This window comes from Osmia bicornis, chromosome 6 (genome assembly GCF_907164935.1).
Source record: "Osmia bicornis bicornis chromosome 6, iOsmBic2.1, whole genome shotgun sequence".
NCBI lineage: Eukaryota > Metazoa > Arthropoda > Insecta > Hymenoptera > Megachilidae > Osmia > Osmia bicornis.
The window spans coordinates 3750281-3764145 of NC_060221.1; the positions used below are offsets into that span (position 1 = coordinate 3750281).

Genomic DNA, 13865 nt, shown 5'->3' on the forward strand with positions numbered 1-13865 from the left:
GTATTTCTTGAAGTAGCAAGACATATATAAATAATTAGATTTTGTCACCTTAATCAACTAGTTATTTTATGTGTAATTAGGAATTTAATAAACAAAAACGGATTCCTTCAAATATTTCTTTCTGTCATTGTTACACATTTAACATTTCTTAACCTCGACATTTTATAAATACCAGAGGAAGTGTATAAAACTATTCTTACATTTATTTATATACAGTAAGTTTATATTGAGTGTTAAAAAATGGATCATACTACTATTCAATTAATGGAAGATATTACATTAGAAGGAAATTTGGAGAAAGATGTCACGTGAGTCAAGAATTGTTCATCAATAAAGTATCCTATATGTTCCAATTAGTTTATAATAAAAATTGATATTAACCAAATCTATGTGCATTTAACAGATCAGGAAGAAATAAAGAAAAAAGTAATAATTTCCATGGTTCAGATAAATTTAAAGTTGAAATGCAAACTTTAAGAATGTCAGAAGAATCTGAACGACAACTTTTTGATACTTTGAAACATATTTATGGTTCGGTATGTACATTGCATAATTCTTTTAAATGTATTTCTATGTATTTTTCTGTAAAACATTATGGGAAATCAATATAACTTTTGAATAGAGTTTTAAACTTTCCAATGCGTCAGAATTTGAAGATAAGAAATCAAACTTAAGCAAACAATATTGGATGGAAAGAGGTAACTTAGTTATTAAAGAAATAGTTGATTATTCTTCTAAGGATGATAAACCTAATACTCAAAAACAAATCGTTAGACAATTTGCTACATCTAAACTTACAAGTTATGGGTAAGTAGCAAATAATAAAAATAATTTCTTAATAATTATAATGTACATTATAAATATTGTTATTTTATTTTTAGTTTTCATCAGTCACATTGTGTTGAAGCATTAATGCATGCAGAAGATGATGTGGGAAAATCTTTAGAGATTTTATTTTATAAATATTATGGGCTTGAAAATATTCCAAAGAATAAGATACTTGATGATATTGATGTCACAGATTTATTAGAAAAGCAACAGGAAGAAAAAGAAGCACTTGAATCTATTTATGGAGATATGTTTATTGAAGTAATAAGAAATCAGATTTGGATAGTAAATGTTGAATTGGACTATTTAGTGAGAAATGATGAAATAGAAAAGGAAATCAGAACGGTCAAACAACAACCAAAGAAAGAAAAAGAGAAAGAAGTTTGTAAATTTTTTCTTCGTAAGACATGCAGATTCGGTAATAAATGTAGATTTTCGCATCAGCAACCACAAGCATTAAAAATGGAAAAGGAACATCCATACTTTACTTTGGAAATAAGATTTCCTGAAGGTATAAGCCATTTAAATCAATTAATTACAATACTTTAAATATTTTATTTTACAAAATACTGTTATTAATATGTTAATAGGTTGTAAATATCCATATGAACCACCATATTTCTATTTTTATAAAGAGATTGGTACATTTCCTAGTATAAAGTGCTTAAGAATAGCAAGAAGATTGTACGACGAAGCATTATCGTTATCCGCAGATGGAACTCCTTCTATCTTTTCAGTAATATCTCTTCTGGAGAATGAATACGAAATAAAAGAATATTTAGAAGAAAATAAAGAACAGTTTCTAGATCAAAGCGAATTACTGTTTCCAAAGCAATTGGAAAATGAAAATATTGTACATGAGGTTACACATCATGAATTAGGTTCTATTAGTAGAAAAAATAGAGATAACATTACATGGGAAGAGACATTAAAAAAAGATGATATTATCCAAGAAAGTTTTAAAGAAAGACAAACAAACCACAGATACAAAAAAATGCAAGAAATCCGAAAAACACTGCCTGCTTGGTCTAAAATGGATAACATTTTAGAAGTGATATATAAAAATCAGGTTACTATAATTTCAGGTGAAACAGGATGTGGTAAAAGTACACAGGTAATCAGGATATTATGAATTTAATTAATCTTGTATTGAACTTACATTGTATAATTTTTTAGGTACCACAATTTTTATTAGACAATTGGATTCTTAATAGATCGAAATCTAAAGAACATATTAATATAATATGTACACAACCTCGAAGAATAAGCGCAGTAGGAGTTGCTGAAAGAGTTGCATCAGAAAGAGATGAACAAATAGGTGACACGATAGGATATCAAATTCGATTAGAGAGCAAAATTTCCAGCAAAACGAGATTAACATTTTGTACAATTGGAATTTTGTTACAAAGATTATCTGTTAATCCAGAATTATCCGATGTGACACATATTATTGTTGATGAAGTTCATGAAAGAAGTGCAGAAAGGTAAGTTATTTATTATACCACTTCGTTTATTTTTTACTCAAATATTATTATTTTTTATCTAGTGACTTCCTACTGATGCTTCTAAAGGAATTATTATCTAAAAATTCGAATTTAAAAGTAATACTCATGAGTGCAACGCTTAAACCAGAAATCTTTTCTTCATACTTCAAAGAAGCTCCTATTTTACACATTCCAGGAAAAACATTTCCTGTAGAGCAAATTTTTTTGGAAGATGTATTTGAAAAAATAAATTATATACTTGAGGAAAATTCAAAATTTACACGTAAAATTAGAGGTGACTGGATGCAATTGCAAACAGATTTAGAAATTGCAGAAATTGAAGGTCCTACTGCTCCTGCACCCAGAGAATACGTTCAGGATGAAAGTTTATCATTAATACAGATTGTTTCTAGATATTATGATTACAACAAACAAACGCATAAAAATTTATATGTTATGGATCATGATAGAATAAATTTTGAACTTATAGAGGCAACATTAGAATGGATTATTTTTGGAGACCATAATTATCCAAAAACAGGTTCCATTTTAGTAAGTATACTTTCCTAAGTACACAAATTATATCTACATCTGTTATATGAACTATTATAATTTTAGGTATTTTTACCTGGATTTGCTGAAATTATTTCATTAAAAGATTTGTTGAACGAGAATCAACAACTTTCACCAAAAACTGGAAAATTTATTGTTATACCATTACATTCATCTTTGTCAAATGAGGAGCAAAATTTAGTTTTTAAAAAAACTGGAAATGTTAGAAAAATTGTGCTAAGCACTAATTTAGCTGAGACATCTATTACTATAGATGATTGTGTATTTGTAATTGATAGTGGGAAAATGAAGGAAACTAGATTCAATTCAAATCAAAACATAGAAAGTTTAGAAACATGCTGGGTATCGCGAGCAAATGCAGTACAAAGAAAAGGTCGTGCTGGCCGTGTAATGCCCGGAATTTGTATTCATTTATATACTTCGTACAGGTATTACTGAATGCATTACATTCTGTGGTAATAAACGAGTAAGTGTTCTATTAAAAACGTTTTATTTTACCAGATTTAAGTACCAGTTTACAGCCCAATCAGTACCTGAAATATTAAGGATTCCGTTAGAACCTTTATTACTACGTATCCAACTTTTACATAAAGGGAAAAAAGTAGACTTTCACAAAATTTTAGGTAATAACGATAATTATTTCCTTTTTTTATGCTTTTATATACAATTTAATTATCATTATTATTGTATTTGCAGGTAAAATGATAGAGCCATTAACAACTGAAAGTATTTCTAATGCAATCAAACGTTTACAAGATGTTGGTGCATTTAATTCTGAATATACATTGACACCATTAGGCCATCACCTTGCGATGCTGCCTGTAAATATACGGATTGGGAAATTAATATTATTTGGAGCAATATTTTGTTGCCTTGATTCTGCACTTACTATTGCAGCTTATTTATCTTATAAAAATCCATTTAATATACCATTTGATAAGAGACACAAAACTGAAATTAAAGAAGAATTTATTACAGCTAATTCTGATCAATTAACTATTCTTAAGGCTTATAAGGTAAACATATATGTGTAAATATTTATTATAACATGGAAAAGATATTTATATTTATCCGATTCATTTGACAGAAATGGTTGGAATCATGTTCACGCAGTAATAATGCAGGACAAGTTTTTGCTAATGAAAATTATTTATCTGTGCGTACATTGCATACTTTGGCAGATATGAAGTATCAATTCTTAGAATTATTAGTTTCGCTTGGATTTATTCCTATTGATTTACCTAAACGGCAGCCGAACATCGATAAAATTTTGGAAATTACTGGATATGAACTTAATGTCAACAATGACAATTATAAACTTCTACAAGGTTTACTTTGTGCAGCTCTTTATCCTAATGTAGTTAAAGTTTTTACTCCGGAAAAATCCTTTCAAGTACAATCTGTTGGAGCAGTACCAATGCAGCCAAAGCCTAAGGAACTTAGATTCCAAACTAAAAATGATGGTTTTGTCAATATTCATCCATCTTCTGTCAACTTCCATGTTGGTCATTTCCCTAGTCCATATCTAGTATTTCAAGAAAAAATTAAGACAAGCAAAGTATTTATTAAAGAAGTTTCAATGGTACCACTTTTACCATTAATTTTATTTTCTGGCTATGAGTTAAATGTAGAGCTACATAATGGAATATTTATTGTGTCATTAGAAGATGGTTGGATTTTACTCAGCGTTGAATCACATAGGGTAAGAATATTAGTATTATACAAAAATGCAAATTAAATATTTTATTTACATTTCAAATATTATTTTTATCTTATTCAGGTGGCCCAACTTTTACAAAGAGTAAGAATGGAATTGTCTAAATTATTGGAACAAAAGATGAAAGATCCTCTTTTAAATCTTTTAAATTATCAAAATGGAAAGAAAATTATACAGACAATTGTTAATGTAATAACAAGAGAATAGAATGTAATATATTATAAATGTATTTAATACTAATTATGTGCTTATAAAAAAAATGTTATGATTATGGTATTATCCTACAGAAGTAAGTGTACAGTATAATTAAAATTATTAGACAATATAAACAAATTTCTAAGTATACACTTAAATAAATATATGAATCTATATAGTTGTTACTATACAAAAGTATTTCTTCTACAAAATTATTACACAATTAGATACACATTTTATATAATTTAATTAAATGAATTAAAAAGAAAATATTGAATTAGAAAAACAAATTATGTACTATTTTGTTATAATATTTAAATATAGTTTATGTTTAATATTTAAAAATAGTTTCTCAAAATAAATGGAACGCTTCAGTCAGCGACATGAAGTCGTATTCGAATAGGTATACACGTGGTTGCTTCTAATGAATGTGTTTATGTAAGGTTTATAAGTTTACTTAGGAGAAATACATTGTTCTGTACAGTTTCTAATATCATTATGTTTTAGTATGAAATTTCTTTTTACAAATTGTTATTATTAAATATAATACTTGAAATTAAACGAAAATTAAATAGAATTACAATGGATCTAGATGAGGTTATAGTTGAAAAAATAATAAATAATAAAAGTTTAAGTGACAAATCATCTAAGGAAATATTAAACATTGAAAAAGGTAATAGTACATCAAATGGTACTGAAACACTCTCATTAGCAGAGCAAGTAAACATTGAAAATTGTGTTTCTGAAATAAGTCAAATCACAAGTAACTGTAAAGTAGTTTTACTTGATGAAAATGTTGAAAGTAAACAAAATAGTAATGAAAAAGGTAATACAAATAAACAACAAGAAATCATTGAACTCTTAAATGTAACTCAAAGTAAAAAACATGTTCAGAATAAGAATTATCCTTTACTGAAAAGTCCAAGTATCAAAGACAACGATGTTTGCATTGTGTATGAAAACAATGCAGTCAAAAGTAAGTGTATAAAATGTATTTTTTTATATCATTTAGAACTGTAATTTTTAATTAAAATATATTATATTTTTAACAGCAAATGATAAGGTATCTTCTCTTAGTAGTATTGCTGTTGAATATAATAATTCAGATTCAGAAATAGAAGATATTTCTGATACACATGAAAATAATCAAAATGTGTCCTTAAAAGGGACACAGATGCAAACTTACAGACAAAACAAAGAAATTTTGTTTAGTGAAAACAGTGATTATGAAGATGATTCTACTAGTAGCAGTAGTTCTTCAGTATCAATTCAATCAGATGAATCAGATAGTGATGACAATACAAATAAGTAAGTTACCTTATAAATTTTTATGTAATGAAACCAAGGAGTAACTTCTTAAAACTCGTAGAAAAGGTGAAAAAAATAATACAAAAGGGCAGAAGAGTAATGAAATGAAGAGTGAATTAGATGATTTACCACCAATTGAAGAATTACAAATTAGTGTACCTGAAGTATTATGTGATCCATTAGGCGAGGTATTTATTAATTATAAATTAACAAATAAATAAATTAATGTAGTAAAACAAATAAAAATTTCAGGTTGCATGGATGGTTGAACAGTTAGTAGTTGTGAAACCAAAAGCTGGTAAACCAACATTAAATTTAGACACAGTCTTATTTGTTGAAAGGGGGCAAAGAACTTTAGGTAAAATATTTGATGTTTTTGGGCAAGTGAGCGAGCCTCATTATTGTGTGCGGTTCAATAATTCTGAACACATAAAAAAATGTGATATTAAAGTGGGAATGACTGTTTATTATTGTCCTAATACCGAATATACTTCTTTGGTATTTTTACATGAAATAATGAAGTAAGTCTAAATAACGATCTTCTTTTTATTTTAACATATAATAAACCGAATGGACTTTATGACATATAATCATTACAGAATTAAAGGTATTGATGCAAATGCAGATGAACCGCCAGAATTTTCAGATGATGAAGAAGAACGAGCGTATTATGAAAAATTAAAGGCAAAACAAACGAATAATTCGAATGAAACTGATATTCCACTTAAACGTAAACGTACTTCAAGTAAGTTGCCTGTGTAGCAGCACATATATTTAATTACAAATTTACATAATAGTTATATGTTTAGATTCTACTACTGGTTGGCAATCAAATCATCCATGGAGTAGAAATACACAAAAAAATAGAAAAGGATATTATCCACGAGGAGAGTGCCAACAATTTCCTTTTCCTCATGCTGCAAATCAGTCTCAAAGTCTGTGGTCACATTATCAGAATTGGCCACAAAATGTACATTCAGAGAATAACGAACAGTATGGATATGGAACATCTTCGATGCAATCAATGCAATATGTGAATAGCATGAATCAAAACTTTTATAGTTCGCATAATTATTATAACGAAGACGATACAACGGCACCTTTAAATCCTAGAATACCTTTTAATGTACCTCCAAGAATTCCTCCAGGATATTTATCATTTCAAAATCGTCCAAATTCATCTTCAAATGTAAGATTTCAAAATTCAAATATGCCTTGGCAGTCTCAGATTCCTATGAGAATGAGAATGCCATGGGTACCTTTACCACCACCACCGCCACCACCTCCTCCACCAACAACAACACAAGATATGAATTAAATATTCATATTGTTATAATTTATTTTGTAAAAGTACGTATATCAAAATAATTTTGTACTTTTATTTATCTTGTATTATATAGATAAATGTACAAATATTATTCAATGAATAAAATACAAATAATTATATGTATAAATTATTAAATCATTCAATTTACTAATTAATATTTTTTTATGGTAAATTTACTTTCATAAAGTTTACATATTTTAATACTGCCACATACTGTCTAACAAATTTATTTTAAACTATGTTTAAAATAAGAAAATATCGTCAATTCTATAAAAGTAAGTTTTTATGCATTAATATCAACAAATACGAATATGTTATTCTGTAAAAAATTTGTTATTTTTATAAGCCTTATTTTGTGGCTGCTCCAATTGTTGTTCAGTAATTGTAATATCATTTTCTATTGCTTTAATTAATTCCTCTAAAAAAACAAAATATATAATTTAATTTTTTTAAACGGTTGTTACGTAATTATGTACTTACCAACGGAAGTATAATCTTGTTGGGGTCGTATATAACCCAGGAAAGTTACTTTAATTAGCTTTCCATAAAAATCATTTTCAAATTTGTGAAGAAAATGTACTTCCTAAAATAATAACATTTTCTAATCATTTGAAATTATTAAATATTAAATGTTGAATAATATATAAGATATATTCAAATTCATACTATTGTCTTCTTTTCGTTTTTATAGAATGGGTTCCAACCAATACTTGCAACCATTTTATAAACATTTCCGTCTATAGAAGCCCATCCATAATAAACTCCAGTATTAAAATCATCAGGTAAAGCTTCAACTACTTTATCTTCAAGATTTGCTATGAAAAAACATTATGCAAAAAATAAAATTGTGTATTACAGATTGATATTACATCTTTTATATGTTCCCGCCAATAGGTATGCGTAGAACAAATACTTGTGTCTTTTTAGTTAGAAATTGATCACATACAAGATTCTATACTACCTTGTACAATGTTAAAATAATTATTATTTTCTGTTAATTGATAAATTGTGTAATTTATTAATTAAAATTCCGATTTCAGGCTTTACCTGTTGGTATTCCTAAAGATTTGGAACCTCGGCCGAAACCTTTGACCACCAATCCAGATAAAAAATACGGTAAGTTTTCGGTACACATAACGTATGTATCTTACAATTAATGCCGCGTTTAACTTGTTACTATTGTCATATGTTTAATGCTTCACACTATATATATAGTCTTAAGTGTTCTTAACAGAAGATAAAGAATTGGTTAGGTGACGTAGTTTGCATATCAGTTAATGTAAATTTGTTTCATAACTGTACAAGAATTTGCTTTAAAATGACTAATATATAATACAACATATTCTTTGGTTTTATAAAATGAAAGTTAATTGTTTGTAATATACCTATATGAAATTTTATTTCCAGCTCCCTGTTTCATGAACAAATATCGAACATATGGTACTGGTTATCAGTGAATATTTTTTATGTATGTACGTTTCGTTGATAATTGATATCTGAGTTAGTAATAAAAACTAAAGTCCATGCAAGAATTATATTTAATTGACGTATTATGAAACAACAGTATGACTTCTCAGAAAATTATATTAGTATGTTTTTCACTTAAATTTAAAAAGAAATCGAAAATCTAAAAATAATTGTTATTTACCAATTATACAATACACTGAAAAAACTAAATGATTATAAAATAATACAAATTCAGATAATTCATAATTCATAATTTATTACATTTATTAGGAACATTAAGTTCTTGCATATTAAACAGTTCTATAAATGTATAAATATAACACTTTTAAATAATGCAATATTCTTAACGAGGACACATAACATGTCTTCCTCCATCTACAGATAATGTTACACCTGTAACAAAGCTAGCATCATCACTAGCTAAATATGCAATTGCTTTTGCAATCTCAGAAGTATTGCCTGGTCTGCCTAGTGCATGGGTTTGTTTAGAACCCTCAAAGAATGTCTTTAGTTGTTCATCTGTCATACCACTACTTTTATGCAGATTAGTTATTACAACACCTGGATTTACAGCATTTACTCGTACCTACAAATCAAACAGTAAATTTGTATAAAGACCAATGTTAAAGATAATAATTTAAAATTATAATACATACTTGTTTTGGTGCAAGTTCAAGGGCTACACATCTGGTAAATTGATCAACTGCTGCTTTACTCATACAATATGATAAAATACCCGGGAATGCTCTTAGTCCAGCTACACTTGATACATTTACAATATTACCTTTAGTTTTTGTTATATGTGGAACAGCCAACATTGTCATGTGCATCAATGAGCGTACATTCACATTAAATATTCTGTAAAATGTATATTGTTTTCATGTTCCTTTCATAAAATTTAATTTTCAAAAATAAATTTATACCTATCATGTTGTTCTAATGAAAGATTTTCTATTGATCCATTTTCTAATACACCAGCATTATTAACTAAAATATCTAATCTACCGTAATGTTTGACAACAGATTCAACAATATTTTTAACATCAGCCTCATTGGTTAGTTCACCAGTTACCATAAATGTTTTGTTAGGTTTACATTTTTCACTAACTGCATTCAAGTTTTGTGCATTACGTCCTGATAATGCTAGTTCTGCTCCAAGTTGAGCAAAATGTATTGCAGTTGCTGCTCCAATTCCAGAACTAGCTCCAGTTATTAGCACAACTTTTCCTGTAAATGCCATCTAAAAAGAACTTGAAATTAGAAATTATTTGATTATAAATGTTTTATTATAAACAAATCACAATTTGCAAAATGTCTGTTACTCTATTTTTAAAAATAAAATATAAGAAATAGTTAAAGAACCTTTGCGCAAGGTCAACTATCGTATTTTCAAGAATAAAAATAAATTTAAATATATTTGATAATCCGAGTTGTTGAGATTTATGTGACTTTCGACTTTCGTTTAGCTGTAAAATAAAATAATTCCATTCAACAGAATGTGGGGTTTATATTCACTCCGTATCCCTTCTCTTCAAACAGGTTGTAGCAAGCAGTACCTATAGATAGTAGAAGATAATCAGAAGACCTGAAATTTGATCCTAGCGCCATCTATGCAAAAATGGCCCAAACTATTCAACAATTTACTCCGCAAGTCGATAACTTGCTCGCTTATTGATCGACCATCCTGCAGTCGGTAAATTGCCGAGTATTTTCTGCCGTTATTACATAGATGGCGGAGTCGAATTTTTGATTGGCGCTAAGGGGACAATGAGTAATGGAGTAAAGTCTTTGATATCGAAACGATCTGCTATAGAAAAATTATAACCATAGAATATAATTAGACGTATATATCTACATAAAATTATTATATAAAATACATATTTGTAATTTTGTAATATTATAAAATAAAATAAAACATATATAAACGCATGTATAGTATTTAATGTCTATAAATTGTTCAATTTCATTTTTTCTAACTCAGTTATTACAGTATTTAAGTATTCTTCCACTTTCTGTAAGGATGTAGAAATTTTGTCATTGTCCCACTGTTGATCTTTAACTTTTTTTACGACACTTTGAAGAGATAGTTTTGCACTTCCTAATAGTGTTCTCCTTTTTTTATCCTCGCATTTGGAAGCACACTGCAAATACATTTCTGCCAATGTACAACATAATTGCAATATTTTTGTAGTTGATTCTTCCTTCTGAAACCATTTAGGATCTGAAACGGCAGCTCGATGTGCTTGTTGCAAGTACTGCACCGCTTTTTCATCATCGGTATCTGTATTTTTAAGTGCGGTAAGGTGTCCGTACATTCTCCATACATCTGAATTATTATGTACGAAGGAACTAATTCTTCCAAATAATTCTAAAACTTTGGGAAGCAACCTCTGCGCTGGGTTTCCCTCTGAATCATTTATATTATTTAGTATAGCATTGGTTAGTATATTAAGAATTTGAACGTCTAAATGATGATTTTTGAGGTCCAAAATACGATGATAACATCGAATTACCTACAAAAATATAAAAAAATATTTAACTTTTAATAGAAAAGGTTTCATTATTTTATTCTTAAAAGTAATATCTATTTTTACTTCTGAGAAATGTCCTAAATCAATGCTAACGATCATTAAATTATCCCAAATTTGCCAACGATCGTAATTACACTTGATAGCATCTTGAAGAGATTTCCAAGCTTTTGGTTTATCACCAAGTTTTATATAAGCTTTTGCCAAGTTATTCCATGCCTCAAATGTCTATAATTAATTTATAAAATTTTTTATTCTTGAATATTTGATATTGAATAAGTGCTTCTAAGGAACCATACACACCGTTTGTTCTAAAGCACAGTAACGTTTATACGCTGTTACTGCTAATTTCCAATCTTCTGTTTCCAAAGCAGCAAAGCCAAGTCTTATCCAAACGTCCTCCTGAATATTATTTAATTCAACTGATAATTTTAAATGTGGTATAGCTTCTTTATACTGGAAAATAAAACAATAGAATGGACTTATTTAAATGATTAAACAATAGAATTCAATACATATATGATTTTACAATAATTATATACTAACATTTTTCTTTGTAAAATAGAAAAATCCCCAATGTTTTTGAGCTCGACTACTTCTTTCATTAGACAGCTTCCATGCTATTTCATAAAAACTGGGATCTTGAGTAGTATCACCTAATAAACACCATAACTTAGGTGTTGGCTTTTTGCATATTTCTTGGCGAATAATTTCTTCTGCCTAGAATTATTAACAAAGTGTGCATTTGTTCATTGTATATATATGTATATAAAAATGTTTTATATAAATTAAGGAAATGTACTTTATGTTTCAATTCCAACAGATTATAACAAGTAATAACTTCTTCCCATAGCTCTAGCTTCAAAAACACATCTAAAGCTCCTTTTACTAATCCAAGACTTAACATTAATTGTGCCCACATCTGTTCCAAGTGCCAAATTGGTTTCACTCCACTTGCAAAAAACATATCTATCCTATTTGTAACGGAAACTTTTGAATTTTTCAATTCGTGTATCAAATACTCCATTTGCATCATCGATCGTTCAATGGCTCTTTTATCAGTGGATTCTAATATACACCGATAATAAAGAGCAGCCATTTTTAAAGACCAATTCTTTGTACTATCTATTACTGCCTATAAAATAATTTTTTTTAAGTAATTAATTTAAATATAATAAAGATAAACATACTTACGGTTAAATAAGGTTTCAATTCTTCATCTGTTAATTTATCCTTTGGTTGTGATAATCGCAACTGAGTGCTATTAAAAACAAAATTTGTAATTAAATACACTTATTCTTATTAATGTTTTAATAAAATATAAAATATGTATTTACTATTTAGCTAATATTATTGCTTCTTCAATTGTTCCTAATTGTACATTTTTTATATTTTCTGCAAACTTAATATGTTCCAATCTGACATCATCATTTAATTCCAAAGATTTTGGTAAATCTTTACAATCTCTAGAAGGAAACTGATTATCTCCTGTATCTACTTTTAAAAATAGTTGAGCCTTGTCTTCTTGTTGATACTTTGTACGTTTACCCAGTACACCTTCTAGCTTTAAATTTAATTTAGCTGCTTCTATAGCAAGTTCAAGATATTTTTCTGATTGTTGAATTCTTCTATAATAGAAATAAAACTGTGCAGCCTCAATATAAAACAAGGTTTTACAATAAACATGTTTCAATAATGGCAAATTATTAATCTGAATAATTAACTCTTCTGCCTCCTCGTATAGTACACCAGAAGTTTCATTTAATATAAATTGATGCAAAAGTTTCACTCTCAACAACCACCAAATACAGCTTTTATGAGTATTTTGTAACAATTTATTAGAGAATATTATCTTAGAAAAATAAAGGAGTTCTGGCATTTTAACATTTGCATTGCATTCATCATGCAAAGATAAATCTTTAAGTACATCCTTTCTTTTAACTTTTAACCATTCAATGTCCCCAGTTACTTGAGGGCCAGTCCAATTGCATTGAACAAAGTATAATAATGAAGCTACTCCAATACTTAGCCATAAATTATGCATGTCTTCTTTCTCTATACTCTCATTCACTATTTTATCAAAATTAACAGTATCAGATAACATTGTACGCAGTCTTGAAGGTAATTCATCATTAATAACATGTTCATATTGTCCATTTAATATGCTTTTTATATAGTGTGATATTTCAACAGCTGAAACAGAAAAAGTTAAACGACTTAATTAATATACATAAATGATAAAATATAACCTAATTTCATACATAAATGTTATATTCTTAATTTTATATTTACTTTCATCTTCAATAACATTTGTTAGTAAAGAAATTGCAATCTCGTCATCTGTCATTTTCCTTTTATTTGAAATATCCATAGCTGTTATATATCGCTTGAAAGCACGTGCACAGACGTCAATATTAGTCCCACACCATCCCACACTA

General features: G+C 28.0%; 5 protein-coding genes across 6 annotated transcripts; 2 read left to right on the plus strand and 3 right to left on the minus strand.

The window, feature by feature from the left end:
• The first annotated feature begins 16 nt into the window (after positions 1-16).
• LOC114874697 (putative ATP-dependent RNA helicase DHX57) lies at positions 17-4971 on the plus strand. Of its 2 annotated transcripts, XM_029184230.2 has the most exons (12): positions 17-308; positions 404-536; positions 623-807; positions 882-1339; positions 1419-1942; positions 2005-2312; positions 2375-2864; positions 2931-3313; positions 3387-3508; positions 3582-3901; positions 3973-4587; positions 4666-4971. In XM_029184230.2, exons 1-12 carry the CDS (start codon positions 241-243, stop codon positions 4807-4809), a joined length of 3750 nt encoding a protein of 1249 aa, XP_029040063.1. In that variant the 5' UTR covers positions 17-240; the 3' UTR covers positions 4810-4971. The 2 variants fall into 2 exon arrangements, with proteins under 2 accessions (XP_029040063.1, XP_029040064.1); XM_029184231.2 differs by lacking the exon at positions 17-308 and having other exon boundaries at positions 445-536; positions 648-807.
• An 88-nt stretch (positions 4972-5059) lies between these two features.
• On the plus strand, positions 5060-7452 carry LOC114874700 (H/ACA ribonucleoprotein complex non-core subunit NAF1). Its single transcript, XM_029184234.2, has 6 exons — positions 5060-5773; positions 5850-6105; positions 6167-6293; positions 6358-6626; positions 6705-6850; positions 6915-7452. Exons 1-6 carry the CDS (start codon positions 5380-5382, stop codon positions 7421-7423), a joined length of 1701 nt encoding a protein of 566 aa, XP_029040067.1. The 5' UTR covers positions 5060-5379; the 3' UTR covers positions 7424-7452.
• A 161-nt stretch (positions 7453-7613) lies between these two features.
• On the minus strand, positions 7614-8811 carry LOC114874613 (riboflavin kinase). The gene is made up of 4 exons (XM_029184059.2): positions 8480-8811; positions 8099-8247; positions 7913-8015; positions 7614-7850 (listed from the first exon to the last, which is right to left on the minus strand). The coding sequence occupies exons 1-4, from the start codon at positions 8565-8567 to the stop codon at positions 7747-7749; spliced, it is 444 nt and encodes a 147-aa protein (XP_029039892.1). The 5' UTR covers positions 8568-8811; the 3' UTR covers positions 7614-7746.
• Positions 8812-9135: 324 nt separating this feature from the next.
• LOC123987620 (3-oxoacyl-[acyl-carrier-protein] reductase FabG-like) lies at positions 9136-10451 on the minus strand. The gene is made up of 4 exons (XM_029184057.1): positions 10262-10451; positions 9823-10139; positions 9556-9757; positions 9136-9485 (listed from the first exon to the last, which is right to left on the minus strand). The coding sequence occupies exons 2-4, from the start codon at positions 10137-10139 to the stop codon at positions 9243-9245; spliced, it is 762 nt and encodes a 253-aa protein (XP_029039890.1). The 5' UTR covers positions 10262-10451; the 3' UTR covers positions 9136-9242.
• Positions 10452-10818: 367 nt separating this feature from the next.
• On the minus strand, positions 10819-13862 carry LOC114874612 (tetratricopeptide repeat protein 27). Its single transcript, XM_029184058.2, has 8 exons — positions 13720-13862; positions 12765-13620; positions 12622-12688; positions 12230-12562; positions 11974-12147; positions 11731-11883; positions 11494-11655; positions 10819-11412 (listed from the first exon to the last, which is right to left on the minus strand). The coding sequence occupies exons 1-8, from the start codon at positions 13796-13798 to the stop codon at positions 10846-10848; spliced, it is 2391 nt and encodes a 796-aa protein (XP_029039891.2). The 5' UTR covers positions 13799-13862; the 3' UTR covers positions 10819-10845.
• Between the last annotated feature and the right edge of the window lie 3 nt (positions 13863-13865).

Bases quoted from the DNA above. Each gene is read 5' to 3' on its own strand.
- LOC114874697 (XM_029184230.2), top strand. From the start codon at position 241: ATGGATCATACTACTATTCAATTAATGGAAGATATTACATTAGAAGGA. The intron at 1,340-1,418 runs GTATAAGCCATT...ATATGTTAATAG, and splicing joins GGAAATAAGATTTCCTGAAG to GTTGTAAATATCCATATGAA. The intron at 2,313-2,374 runs GTAAGTTATTTA...TTTTTTATCTAG, and splicing joins CATGAAAGAAGTGCAGAAAG to TGACTTCCTACTGATGCTTC.
- LOC114874700 (XM_029184234.2), top strand. From the start codon at position 5,380: ATGGATCTAGATGAGGTTATAGTTGAAAAAATAATAAATAATAAAAGT. The intron at 5,774-5,849 runs GTAAGTGTATAA...TATTTTTAACAG, and splicing joins TGAAAACAATGCAGTCAAAA to CAAATGATAAGGTATCTTCT. The intron at 6,627-6,704 runs GTAAGTCTAAAT...TAATCATTACAG, and splicing joins TTTTTACATGAAATAATGAA to AATTAAAGGTATTGATGCAA.
- LOC114874613 (XM_029184059.2), bottom strand. From the start codon at position 8,567: ATGTGTACCGAAAACTTACCGTATTTTTTATCTGGATTGGTGGTCAAA. The intron at 8,016-8,098 runs GTATGAATTTGA...TTATTATTTTAG, and splicing joins AAAACGAAAAGAAGACAATA to GAAGTACATTTTCTTCACAA. The intron at 7,851-7,912 runs GTAAGTACATAA...TTGTTTTTTTAG, and splicing joins ACAAGATTATACTTCCGTTG to AGGAATTAATTAAAGCAATA.
- LOC123987620 (XM_029184057.1), bottom strand. From the start codon at position 10,139: ATGGCATTTACAGGAAAAGTTGTGCTAATAACTGGAGCTAGTTCTGGA. The intron at 9,758-9,822 runs GTATAAATTTAT...TACATTTTACAG, and splicing joins TCATTAGAACAACATGATAG to AATATTTAATGTGAATGTAC. The intron at 9,486-9,555 runs GTATGTATTATA...TTTGATTTGTAG, and splicing joins TTGAACTTGCACCAAAACAA to GTACGAGTAAATGCTGTAAA.
- LOC114874612 (XM_029184058.2), bottom strand. From the start codon at position 13,798: ATGGATATTTCAAATAAAAGGAAAATGACAGATGACGAGATTGCAATT. The intron at 13,621-13,719 runs GTAAATATAAAA...TTTCTGTTTCAG, and splicing joins AAATGTTATTGAAGATGAAA to CTGTTGAAATATCACACTAT. The intron at 11,656-11,730 runs GTGTGTATGGTT...AATTAATTATAG, and splicing joins ACTGTGCTTTAGAACAAACG to ACATTTGAGGCATGGAATAA.